This window comes from Azolla caroliniana, unplaced genomic scaffold, assembly GCF_043228905.1.
Source record: "Azolla caroliniana isolate FFs.n. ecotype wild unplaced genomic scaffold, voAzoCaro1.0.p SCAF_13, whole genome shotgun sequence".
Classification (NCBI taxonomy): Eukaryota; Viridiplantae; Streptophyta; class Polypodiopsida; order Salviniales; family Salviniaceae; genus Azolla; species Azolla caroliniana.
In genome coordinates, this window is record NW_028230448.1 from 4,500,243 (window position 1) to 4,513,226 (window position 12,984).

Sequence of the window (12,984 nt, forward strand, 5' to 3'; positions counted from 1 at the left end):
GCTTTGGCTTCTACCCACTTTGTACAGTAATCGGTCATGACAATAATATACCGGTTTCCGGTTCACATTGCCGACGGCTTGAATGGTCCTACAAAATCCAAACCCCATTTCTGAAAAGGATCCAATGGCAAGACCGGTTGGTGTGGTATCCGTGCTTGTTCGATGGGTTGGCCCATCCGTTGACAAAGATCACATTCCTTTGCATATTGGATCACGTCTTTCAAGGTTGTCGGCCACCATAATCCACTTCTCCAAATTTTTCGTATTGTAGCGTCCCCGGCATAGTGGCCTCCCACCACTCCGCAATGGGCTTCCCATAGGATTGCATCCTTTTCGTCGCTCCGGACTGCGCGTTGCCATATTCTGTCGGCTCCCTTGTGGTACAACGTGTCCTGTAATACACAAAAATCACGGCTTTGGACTACCCACCATTTCCGTTCGTCCCGGTTCAATTCGTCAGGAAGCAATCTGGTGCTCAGGAATTGTTGCATGTTAGTGAGCCATTTATCGTCACCGGCCACAGTTTCGTCTACTATGTTTTCCGCGGTCACCCTAAATAGTTGCGCATCCGGAAACTCGTCCCGGACTCCATCTCCTCCTTCACCAGACTCTAACCGGCTCAAATAGTCGGCTACTGCATGTTGCACTCCGGGCCCGTGGTATATCTCAAATTCAAACTCCTGTAGGAACAATGTCCACCGTGCAAGTTTCCGGTTAAGGTTGCTTTCGAGACCAAGTATAGTAGCGCCGAATGATCCACATGGAATGAAAAATTTTGTCCTAGCAGGTAATGGTGGTACTTTGTTACACTATAGATCATCCCCAGGGATTCTCTCTCCGTCGTAGACTAGTTTCGTTCGGTCTTCGAGAGTTTTTGGCTGGCATAGTATACCAACCGGTACCACCTAGGTTCGGAGAGCTACATGAGAACGCTACCGATTGCTACATCGGACACGTCCATCAACACATGAAAATCCTTGGTCCAATCTGCAAGTTGCACAACCGGAGCTTGTGACAACATCACCTTCAACGCGTGGTATGCCTTATCTTCTTGCCCCGTCTATTGGAATGGATTCAATGTACGACCGCATGTAATGGGGTGGCGAAGTCAACCAGATACCGGAGCATCCAGTTGTGCCACCGGATTTGTCCAAAATACCGACTTAACGCTTTGGCATTTTCCGGGGCCGGAGGTTCCAAGATGGCCTTTACTTTATCCAGGTTGACCGCAATTCTTTCCCTACTCACGATGTGAACGAGTAGTGTCCCACTCGTTACTCCAAAAACACAATTTGTCGGGTTTAGGCTCAGCTGGGAACCTCGGCACTTTTCCAGACACATTCGAAGATGGTCCACGTGTTCTCCCTTCTAGCTATAGACTGTGAAATCGTCTAGAAACACCAGCATAAAGGCCGGAATGTATTCCCCAAATATTTCCATAATGACCCGCTGGAACGTTGCCGGTGCGTCTTGAGTCCGAACATCATCAGCACCGCGACGAACACTCCCCATTCAGTAACAAATGTCGTTTTCTCCTTATCTGCGGGGTGCATCCGGATCTGATTGTATCCGTTAAATCCATCGAGAAAACTATACATCTCATGACCAGGTACTGCGTCTAAGACCACATCCGTAAGTGGTGGCGGAAACCCGTCTGTCACTGTAGCCGCATTTAACTTCAGTAGTCGACACAATCCTGTATCTTTCCGTTTTTCTTGGGTACAACCACGATCGGGCTTAGCCATGTCTCTTGTTTCACCTGTCAGATAAAACTAACTCTAAGCAGCTTATCGATTTCTTCTTTCACTTTCGTCGCATAGTTCGAATTCATCTAGTATCGTCGCTGGGCTACCGGCATTGCATGCTTGTTTAGATGGATCTGATGTTGGTACAATTGGGGTGTAATCCTCGCATGTCTTCATATGACCACACAAATACATCCCGAAACTCTTTAAGTAATTTCACCATTCGAAATTTTTCTGCCGGTGGCCTTTCTTTCGCGACGTTTACTAGTTTCGGTGTTTCACCGGTCCCAAGGTTTACCTCCTCTAACTGGGATGCCTTCACTCATTGTGAGACCACCATTTCTTGTTCCAAGGATTCCTAGGCTTGCCGTAGTTCCCGAATTGCCTCCAGATCCCGCTCATCCCCGACTTCTTATGGGTGCACTATATACAGGGCAACAGGCCCAACAACGTCTACTTCGAATAGTGGCACTATCTCTGAATGCTCATTGAGGTTCCGGTCCATGTCCTCCTCCGCTAGTCCCTCCAGCATATTAATGCTTTCGGCATATAAGGGCATCAGCTTCTTACGTGTGCACGTGCGTGGTTGTGTTGGCATTCATACTTTTGTCTTGCCCCTTCAGAGGGTAATGATATTTTTCTGCCAGTTTTGCTTGATGTGTGTCGTCCGCAGCCATGGTCGTCCTAACGTCAAGGGATATGTCCTTTGTGCGTTTAGTTGCAGGACAATTGCGGATATCCGGAATGCATGTCCTTTGATTCTTTCCCTTCTGGTTGTGGTAGCGGTGGTTCTGGTTCCCTAGACATTCCGGGTACCTTCTATCCTGATCGGGGTACTCCCGTCGTTCCGAGTATCATCTCTCGTCTCTTCTACGGTCATAATCTGGGGAATAGTCGCGATCGTAACACTCTCGATTGTAGTCTCCTCCTCGCCGGTAGTTGCGTTCTTCATCGTAATCCTCTCTTCTTATTTCGTCATACCGGTCCCTTTGTTCCTGTCAATATCAATCTTCCCTCCGGAATCGTCCCTCTTATGGTTGTTGTTCACTCCGGGGCTCCATGTGTCAGACTAGTGCCGCTTGTCGGTTGAGCAGGTTGTACTCGCACAGGTCCATCGTATGGGACCGGGAGTGGCACAACATGCACTGTGTCCGCATCGTGCATTCTAAAATCAAGTGACCTGGGTTGAGGCACGTTGTACATTGGACTACCTGTCGGAACCGTAAGTCCTCTTCCTTGGGTAGCGCTTACTGTAAAGCTCCCATCTCCATGTGATTGCTCTACTGAGCCCTATCCATTTCTAGCATCCAGTCCATGGTGCTTGTCCAGAAGTCGAATACTGTTAGCATCGTTCGTAGCGGTTCCCGGAGTGCGGCCAAAAAGACCGCTTTTCCCTCATCTTCCGGAGCTGCCCTTGTAAGCTCGTTGTGCAGGGTCTGAAAGCGGCACGAATTGATGCGGAAGCGAACGTATATGCTTTTCTATAAACATGGGAAGCGAACCATGTCTCGCACCGGCTAACAAAAGCAAAGGTCGAATGATCAAAGATAGCTGAGTTCAGGATGACATTGGAGGGACCAACGACAAACTGGCACAAGAAGCACCTTCCCGGGAGCTTCACCACATTTGAAGTTTTGCAGGATAAGTTCCTACGATTGTTTCACCGAAAGGTGCTTCTTGTGCAAAACTTATCCAGTTCATCCTGGTGCTTCAGGTATGGGTATGGCATGGTGTCGTCGGCGAAGGGTAGTACCACCTCTTCATTTTTCGCCTTTGTGTTCAATGGTTGCGTTGGTACGCTATCGTTCGTGTTCTTGGATTGTTGATCCAGTGGTGGTGTGGATATGCTCCCGGCCTTTTTCTCTGACCGCTAGTCTTCGTTTGTTTCGTAATGTTTCTTGTTTGGATAAACATTTAATGGTTTTGAAATCAATTATAGAGTTGCTCTTTCATCTCATTTATGAAAATCTTGACTAGGTTATATGATAATATTAACAAAATGTTATGACGTGTAGAGTAAATCTTAACCCGATTTGAGTGTACGATGATGTTGAAAGGTAAATCCGTTCGTAATTAAGTTAATTAATTTTTATATTCGAACCTTTTGTTTGATTTCATTCTACAAGATTCTTGGCACATTGATATAGCCACAATGTGGGATGCCAGGGTTTAGCGTAGTCCAAACAACCAATCATTTCCATAACATGGCACAAGAGAATGATTATGTTTCATTCAATATAAGTAAAGATGAATATATTTTCAATGCATTATAAATTTATTAATAGAATTACATATGATCAACCAAAAACCAAAAGAAAGATTATTTATAGCATGTATTAGCATGCAGATTAAGCACTAATACAAAATTTGTTATGTTGATGTAGCATACAAGATTGCTATGTGGCATTGCGCGAAATGTTTTGTGAGTTATGAAATGTGAATTCTTAAGATTTCCAATATTGGTTAGAGAGCCAAAGAGAATCTGCTGCGACACCTAGGTTGTCTTGGTTGCGGTGCCAAGAATAATATGCATGTGTCCTATTCTTTATGTCAAGAAGGCCATGCCCATAGCTAGCTTCGCGATATGCAGAATATGCAGGTTGAGGCTCTGTGAACCTATTAAAAAAGCACACAATAACTCATGCATCACAAAAGTAATATTTTATATCGAAAGAACACATTTTGTGGCAAAGAAACATATTCCAAAGCACAAGATTACTTGTCAGAGAGACCGTCAGCACCACCATCTCCAAGGACTACATAAACTGGTGCAGATGGGTTAGGTTGTGGGGTACACATCCCATTAGTAATGTTGTAATTTATGTTGGAGAAGCGATACTAAACACAACATTTAAATAATTAGTTAATATCCAATTCAAATACCTAGAAATTTAGTCTTGAAATGTGTTGTCCTTACCTAGGGAATAGTTGTAGTATTATTCTTGATATTTTGCCTAACAAACTCTCTGAATGTAAAATCAAAACAAAAGCATAAAAGAATATCTAAAGTTATACTTACTGATCTTTCATATGCATGACAATGGCCGGCGAACACAATGTCAACCTTAGCTTGCACGAACCATGCTTCGAATTGAACTCGCATGGTTTCACCCTCCATATAATGATCCTCATTGCTATTGTACAAGGGTGAATGCATCAAAACAATAAGCCATGGAGTCTTTGTCCTATCAACGGAGCTCAGCTCCTTCTTTAGCCATACGTATTGAGGAGTATATTTTCCTATACAAATATGAGCTCAAGAATGTGAGTGTTGCCTTAATCAACTTTCCCCGAGAAAGTGAAACTAGAATAATAGAGTGTACTTACCGAATGCCGAGTAAGAAGAAAGAACGATAATATGGGCTGATGCTCTCTTGATGGAGTACCATAATTGTGATGTACTATTTGAGGCTTTATAGGGCACACGATAGCGGTTCAAATATACCTTGAATGGAGTATTCTCTCCCTAATGGATAAAATGAAATTGAAAAGAGTGACATGTCATCTAGACTTTACTCAAAAAACAGAGAGAGTCGGTATGTAATCAATGACTTTCAAACTAACCACATCAAAGAGAAGATCAATCTCATGGTTGCCTGCAGTCCAGATCCAAGGTTGGTAAGCCGTGCTTCGTTCGACAAAGCGGCCCCATGTATCCCATCGGTTGTGGTCATGGAAAGGATAAGTGTCAGCATAGGAAAAGTCACCTACAAATAGAAGTGTTTGACCTTTTCCTCGCACGTAGCGGTCAAGTGTTCTATTAGAATCAAATGTTTGTCCAAGGTCACCTATTTAAACAATCATTTGAGTAATTACCATAAATGAGAACAAGAATTGAATAGCAAAAGTGATATATTTTGTAATTAGTTTCCTTTAAAATTCCCTTTTTTATCATGACTATATCAATGTCAACACATGAATTAACCATAAGATCTTTCCCAAAGTCAATCATGATGTGCAAATTATTCATCACAATCTTTATTGCATGCTAGTACTATCACATCTTCAATATCCAAACGTTTATAATTTGGCATTGTGTTGATACTCTTTAGTGTTTTCAATCCATCATTGCATACCTTAGATAATGTCAATTGTAAACATAATGCCCAATATCTCAAAGAGATGGACCATCTAGATTGAAGTTTGTTTTTATTCAAGAAGTAATTAATCGAGACCATCATGATACAAGCAATGTAGGTTGTTAATATTCTAGGTTTCATGCAACATATCTTGGAATAGTTTAGATTTCATGGAATATAGCTTGTTAATGCTCTATTTTTTCAAATAGATTTTCTCTTATATGAGTGGAAGGATTGTCCTCACTTTTTGGGTTATTTTAGTAACAATAGCATTCACACATCAATTATTTAAGAGTTGAACCTTGACCACTAGTATATGGGAATGATCATCCTATGCACATGGGGACTATCCAATAAGTTTAGTTTATTATGTCATTCTACTAAAGGCAAGAACCCCATCAAAGTTTAGAGACCGAGAAAACAAAATGAATGAAAATAAATAGGACTTAAGATACTTTATCACATTTCACCAAAGAAGTTTCTAAGAAATGGTTGCCATTTCATAGTACCAATTATTCCAAAAGTGTAGGGAACATCAGGTCCAACTGGTGGAGGTGTCTGAAACGAAAACTCACGAGCAGAGGCTCCCTCCCCTAGTTTGTAGTAATATTTGGTGTTAGGCTGCAAAAATAGTATAAGCAAACATTAAACAAAAGACTGTTAAGAATATCTATATCTTAGTAATCACCTAAATTTATATGTATATGTACACACCTTGAGGTTATCAATTCTACAATGATGAATAAACCCAGATGTGTAGTTGTAATATGTGTATGTTAGGACGTCAGCTTTTTTACTCTTAGAGTACTTTCCAGAGTTGAGACCATATTGGACAAGATTAGATCCGGGTTTTGAAGGTGTAATCCATGATATATAGACTGCTTCTCCAATGTGATCTCCTTGTGTGATATGGACCTACATCCGAAAAGATTTTCACCTTGATATTATTGTATTGCCACATTGTAGGAAAGTTTTGTTCATTATGATTCCAGAGTGTATGTAGGTTCTAGAAATTGAATTTGGTATGTTCATTATGATGGGAGGCCATACCGTGAAAACTATTAAACGAGCAAAAAATGGGAGATGTTCATTCATGAAGAAAGAAAACAACATGAATTGGTATGTGATAGAGAAGGTTTTCCACAAAAAAAATGGCCATGCTTAATTGATATGGATCTTATTATCTATAATCAACATAATGGTTATGTTCTAATTACAAAATTTGTTTTGCTCAATGACAAGAATATTATCTCTACCCATCCAAACACAAAAATCTAGTATACAATTCAATGAGGTCTAGTAATACAATTAAGTGTACCAACACGCCATGAAAGAATTAAAAAGTATATGAATGAATTATAAGCTCCAAATGTTCAAGTTTTTTTTGTAAGAAAACAAATTATAAATATTTACACGCAACAATCCATTATAACATTAAGAATTCAAGATTTGTTGCCTGTTGTGGAGCATTGTAGCCATTGGGCACTTTGAAAACATCACTATCCAAGGGCATGTCCCCAGGATATACTTCTAATTTGCGTTCGATCTTTGAGCTTGTCACTCCACCATCGATGCATAGTGTGAAAGCAGAGACCAATAATATTACATTAAACATGGTCACAACAAGATTAAGGTTCGCAATGCTTGTCATACTTATAGTTGTCCCTGAAACCTATTGCACGAAATGGATTATAAATAGAACGTCAATAAAATATCTCTCTCTGACTCTCAAAAAAGAAGATCTTACCCTATGCATAAGAAGATGATGATGGACAAGTTGTCATAATGAGTGAGGGTGTCACTTATAAATAGATAGTACATCAAAGTATTATTTAATTCATTTATTTATTTCCATTTGCATTGGAGAGCATATATATGAGTTATTCATGGAATATACTAAAAAATGCAAACTCTTATTAATTTAATTTCCACATAGAAGCAAAGACTATGCCAAAGTTATATTATAAAAGGGTATTTAGATCGTGGTTTACGTATGACATAGACTTTAAGAAAATTCATATCGTATATTCCAAATTCGATTTAAAATCCTTGAGTTGTGGATAATATATTCGACTTCATGTCAACCCAAATTATTTTTCTTTCACCAAACGCCTTCAATTAACCCCCAGTAGAGTGGAAAGGCAATGAATCACTATATCATTATTCAAATAATATAAGGAACAACTTTGAGAGGGGGTTTACAAAGGGACATTTAAGGAAATTGCAAACATTTAGGAAATAAATGAAAATTGTATATTACCAAAATACACAATAATGATAATTGAAGTTTTCGTACATCATCACTCTCTGACAATCATGTTTTCACCATCAAGAGTTGAGTACACATATAATTAAGAATGTGCATGCACCGATATTGTACAAAAGAAGAAAATAGGTTACCTTGTACTAGGATTGATAGTTATCCAGGGAGAAGGACTTGTGGAGAGGCCATTAACACAAAGTTACAAAATGGGAAAGGAACCATTCAAATCATGTGTCCAAATTATGACTCAAAATCATGTATATAATTACTATAAGTATAACTTTAAGGACCAACAACTGATTGCAAATTTGACTGATAACCGACTCGACTAATAGCTGAATCGACCGAAGCCAACTAAGGGCTATACTTGTAAATAGCCCTAATGTGGCTATTGTGGGGTATATGTAAATAGTCATATATGAACATGGGAATGCTGGTACTGTGGCAAAAGAGCAATATGATTATCAATGGGTAATTATGTGTGTAAAGAGTTGATTAAGTGTGTTGCAAGAGAGTGTGAGTGTTGTAGTTGTCTACAAGACGAAGTAGAGCTCAAGGTCGTTGCTTTAGAGTTTCTTGTACTCTCCTCATATAATGATTTTGTTTGGAGTTTGTGGACTCCCGTGGTTTTTCCCTTTCCGGGCTTTCCACGATAACATCTTGTCTCGTTGTTTGTGCCTTTTCAGTTTTCTATCTTTTTTTGGCCATTGTCTTCTCTCATTTTGTACTAGGGAACTGATTGTGGTCGGCCTCATTTCGAACAAATGCAATATGGTGTAAACATAACCTTAGGGACTAACTCTAAAGCTAATTTTAATATTAGGGTAGCACAAAAAGAAAACTTGTTTTCCTAGGACATGGGACAAACCGATAAGAACTGATGACACGTGGGAACATGTGGTGATGATGTGGATTATGCAAAGAAAGAAAAACATGAAAAGGCCAAGTTTTTCTCGAGACTATGGTCAAGGTTATCATTGGAAGAGAAATAGAAAATTTGCAAAATAACAAGGGATAAATCAAATGGTAAGATCTAGTCTTTGAACTCTAATACATAATTGATGGTGAGGAAACATGTTACCCTTTCTTACTTTGCTTTTGCTCTATATACCTAGCGTTATGAACCCTTAAACCATTAAAACTAGCTTTAGAATTGGTCCTCAATGGATCAATTCTCCCCTTATAGGAAGGGACACACCATACCATGTGCCTGGTCACAATGGCTATCTTATGATAGTTGTCAAACTAGCTAGCCTTGGGTTCTTTTCTTTACGTTTGCTTCCAAGCAATGTTTACATTCAATAGTGAGCTCAAACTGGCCATTGTATTAGGGTATGGAATATATTTTCCCAATCTTTTATAAGCTGACAAGCTTCCATATGTACATTGAAGATTTTATTTCCCATTAAATCTATATCCATGGATCTCCCTTTCAACATGTCTATCTACAATTCATAATTGTTTTTAAAGCCTTCTTAGTTTATTGCTCTAATTCATTCCCTCTATGAAATATAAAGGCCTTTGCTTGAATAATCTAGAGATCCCCACCAAGTATGCCTTATCCCCATGAGTGATGATCTTTTCTCCTTTTCCTTATCTCAATGGTTCTTATATTTTGATACCACTCTTTTCCAATGATTTACTTTGGTGCTTATAATTTCATATCAATACGAAAGTCAATATGTGTCCAAAACATTATTTAACCATGGATTTAAACAATTATACCTATGAACATTTTACTAATAGCTATATACTAAGCACGGATTTAAATAAATACATATATGACAATTTCACTAGTAGCTAACTTATTAGAGAACATATACTTGTGGGAATCGAATGCTCATCCACTCAAATTTTCTTCCTTTTAACATAACTCCATATCATATTTATGTGTAAGCTTTGTATAAAACATAAAACAACAACTAACATAGAAACATTGAATATAATATCACCTCATATTTTCTAAACCATGTGCGTCACATGATACACGAGTTTATGCATGGGAAGTTGTGATCCCTTGAGGAAAATAAAGTTATTTTGTTCATAAGAATAGGAGTAATTCCCGTAAAATAAACATGTTAATCTAGACATTTTGTGCCCACGATTGATCCAATTTCTTGGGATCTTATATAACTTAAACCAAGCTATTTTGTTCATAAGAATAGGAGTAATTCCTGTAAAATAAACATGTTAATGTAGACCTTTTGTGCCCATGATTGATCCAATATCTTGGGATCTTACATAACTTAATTGCAAGGTTCCATTACTTCAGGGATTCTTATATAAATTTACCATTAAATTTTTTGTATTCTTACATACAAAAATATCCAAATATCATACACCTTTAATTGTTTGACCATTCTATTCAAATGAACGTTTTGTACAAGGGTATAAACACATCATCACTTCAAAATGAGATAATGAGTATTCATAACTTACAAGATGACAAAGTTATTCCCAACAATGAAGTTTTATTATCGCTTCTCATGGAACATAATTAATATGCGAGCAATGTTCACATGTTAACATAACATCCGAGATTATATAAAAGATTGTTTGGAATCATTGTTGTTGTAATTTGTTGAGTCATAGTAGCTCATAAAAATGAAGACTTAAGAGGTCCAATATTGGTTAGAAAGCCAAAGAGAGTCGGCCTTGACAACTACACCATCTTGATTACGGTGCCAATAATAATATGCATGTGTCCTATTCTTGATCTCAAGCATGGCATGTCCAAAGCTAGCCTCACGGAATGCTGAATATGCCGGTTGCGGCTCGGTAAACCTATAAAACAAACTCATAAAGTCATATATAATGAAATAGACGTTATGGACATTTCATTATCAAATTCAACCTGAAAACATAGAGGAAAACAAGAGAATTACTCTCTGGCAAGACCCTCGGCATTTCCACCGTCCCCAATCACTACGTAAACGGGTGCAGAGGGGTTTGCTTTTGGGGTGCAATTCCCATTCACAATGTTGTAGTCAATGTTGGAAAAGCGATACTGCATAAAAAGCTCCCAATTTAGTGAAGATCCAACCAAAAAGTTTAACTTCTTTCTTTGTCAATTCAAAGTTTTACGTTGAATGGCATGAAACCTTAGGCTTTTATTAAAGCAAAACATCATGTGTTGCAATATCAAAGCAATACTCACTGTTCTTTCATATGCATGAACATGGCCGGCAAATACAATGTCCACCTTGGCTTTTACCAACCATGATTCGAATTGGACACACATTGTTTCACCCTCCATATAATGATATTCATTGCTATTATACCATGGGGAATGCAACAAAACAATGAGCCACGGGGTCTTTGTCCTATCTACCGAAGCTAGCTCCTTCTTGAGCCAAACATATTGTGGGGTATATTTGCCTACATAAAAACTCATTGAATGTGAGCCTACACAAGTCTATTCATAGTTTTATCAAATATGGTAGAGAAGTGTAGTATAGTACTAACCATATGCTGAATAAGACGAAAGAACAATGATATGAGCAGATGCTCTCTTGATGGAGTACCACAAGGGTGATGTGCTATTTGAGGCTTTATATGGAACTCGAAAACGGTTCAAGTACGGTTTGAATGCATCAACCTCTCCCTAATTGACAAAATCGCCAGAAAACAACCATTGAATTTAAAGGACAATTTGAAATACCCACAAGTGCTTATTTATTTTCCTAAATTCCTCTCAAGTTTTTGTTTTTATCCCAAATGCCCTTGGTTTAGTTCCTCTTATACAAATAAATATGTTATTGGTGTGATTGTAAGGTCAGGTTACCCCAATATGCACTTTTTAGATTATTTCTAAACATAGACTAACCAACTCAGGTGCAAAATCAAGTTCATGGTTTCCAGCTGTCCAAATTCAAGGTTGATACGCCGTGCTTCGTTCGACAAACCGGCTCCAAGTATCCCATCGGTTGTTGTCATGGAATGGGTAGATGTCTGCATAGGAAAAATCACCTACGTATAGAAGGGTGTCACCATTTGATTTCATGTAATGGTCAAGTGTTTTGTTGGAATCAAATATTTGACCAAGGTCACCTATAAAAAACAACGTGTATGAGTGAGTTGGTTGGCACTAGTATTTCTTTGAAGAATCTCATCTACATCTCATCACTATTATCATAGACAAAAAAAGAGTGTACTCCTTTGCACATGTTATGAGTAAACACCAAACGCAAACTTTTTAAGGGATTCAATGGCTTCAATGCAAAACATAACCCTTAACTTTCATTAATTTAAAAGAATTGGATTTTTTATTATAAATTTTGATTTTTCATACCAATAATCCCAAAAGTGTAGGGAGTATCAGGACCAACAGGTGGAGGTGTCTTAAACCAGAACTCTCGAGCAGAGGATCCCTCACCTAACTTGTAGTAATATTTTGCATTAAGCTGCAAGAAGATGTCCAAACAACAACAATGAAACTATAAATTAAGACAACAAATCTCTAGGTTTTGAGTCTTATTAGTAACAATTGAGCATCAATTTGCAAATGTGTACACACCTTGAGGTTGTCAATTCTACAATGATGAATGAAACCTGATGTGTAGTTGTAGAATGTGTATCTTGAAACTTTGCCTTGTTTACTATAACTATACTTTCCAGATTCAAGGCCATATTGTACAACACTGGATCTTGGTTTTGAAGGTGTAGTCCATGATATAAAGACTGCCTTTCCAATGAGGTCCCCTTGTTTGATATGAACCTGAAATTCCAAAGCTATCCTTCAATGTATAATCGGAATAGTGCCTAGTATATACATTTGATAATGTAAACACAATGAAAACAAGATTATAAAATATGAATCTAAATATTGACACATGAACAGCTCAACAATGTACATTATTGTCTATGTCCATACCAATGAAAGTCTTATTTCTGCTTA

At 38.3% G+C, this 12,984-nt stretch overlaps 2 protein-coding genes across 3 annotated transcripts; both read right to left on the minus strand.

Moving 5' to 3' along the window:
* Positions 1 to 3,996: 3,996 nt before the first annotated feature.
* LOC147855992 (purple acid phosphatase 2-like) lies at positions 3,997 to 7,634 on the minus strand. The gene is made up of 9 exons (XM_087329297.1): positions 7,572 to 7,634; positions 7,281 to 7,496; positions 6,539 to 6,739; positions 6,334 to 6,445; positions 5,310 to 5,533; positions 5,073 to 5,211; positions 4,765 to 4,985; positions 4,465 to 4,583; positions 3,997 to 4,361 (listed from the first exon to the last, which is right to left on the minus strand). Exons 1-9 carry the CDS (start codon positions 7,578 to 7,580, stop codon positions 4,190 to 4,192), a joined length of 1,413 nt encoding a protein of 470 aa, XP_087185423.1. The 5' UTR covers positions 7,581 to 7,634; the 3' UTR covers positions 3,997 to 4,189.
* A 2,801-nt stretch (positions 7,635 to 10,435) lies between these two features.
* On the minus strand, positions 10,436 to 11,686 carry LOC147855993 (purple acid phosphatase 2-like). Of its 2 annotated transcripts, XM_087329298.1 has the most exons (4): positions 11,553 to 11,686; positions 11,245 to 11,465; positions 10,973 to 11,094; positions 10,436 to 10,871 (listed from the first exon to the last, which is right to left on the minus strand). In XM_087329298.1, exons 2-4 carry the CDS (start codon positions 11,341 to 11,343, stop codon positions 10,700 to 10,702), a joined length of 393 nt encoding a protein of 130 aa, XP_087185424.1. In that variant the 5' UTR covers positions 11,344 to 11,465; positions 11,553 to 11,686; the 3' UTR covers positions 10,436 to 10,699. The 2 variants fall into 2 exon arrangements, with proteins under 2 accessions (XP_087185424.1, XP_087185425.1); XM_087329299.1 differs by lacking the exon at positions 11,553 to 11,686 and having other exon boundaries at positions 11,245 to 11,485.
* Positions 11,687 to 12,984: the final 1,298 nt, after the last annotated feature.

What these genes read in the sequence shown, in the direction of transcription:
- LOC147855992 (XM_087329297.1), bottom strand. An exon ending in GTAGAATTGATAACCTCAAG is followed by an intron (nt 6,446 to 6,538) that starts GTGTGTACATAT and finishes CTATTTTTGCAG; the next exon opens with CCTAACACCAAATATTACTA. An exon ending in TTGATCTTCTCTTTGATGTG is followed by an intron (nt 5,212 to 5,309) that starts GTTAGTTTGAAA and finishes TTTATCCATTAG; the next exon opens with GGAGAGAATACTCCATTCAA.
- LOC147855993 (XM_087329299.1), bottom strand. Translation starts at nt 11,481, where the DNA reads ATGAGTTTTTATGTAGGCAAATATACCCCACAATATGTTTGGCTCAAG. An exon ending in TTCATGCATATGAAAGAACA is followed by an intron (nt 11,095 to 11,244) that starts GTGAGTATTGCT and finishes CTTTTTATGCAG; the next exon opens with TATCGCTTTTCCAACATTGA. An exon ending in GCCGAGGGTCTTGCCAGAGA is followed by an intron (nt 10,872 to 10,972) that starts GTAATTCTCTTG and finishes TTTGTTTTATAG; the next exon opens with GTTTACCGAGCCGCAACCGG.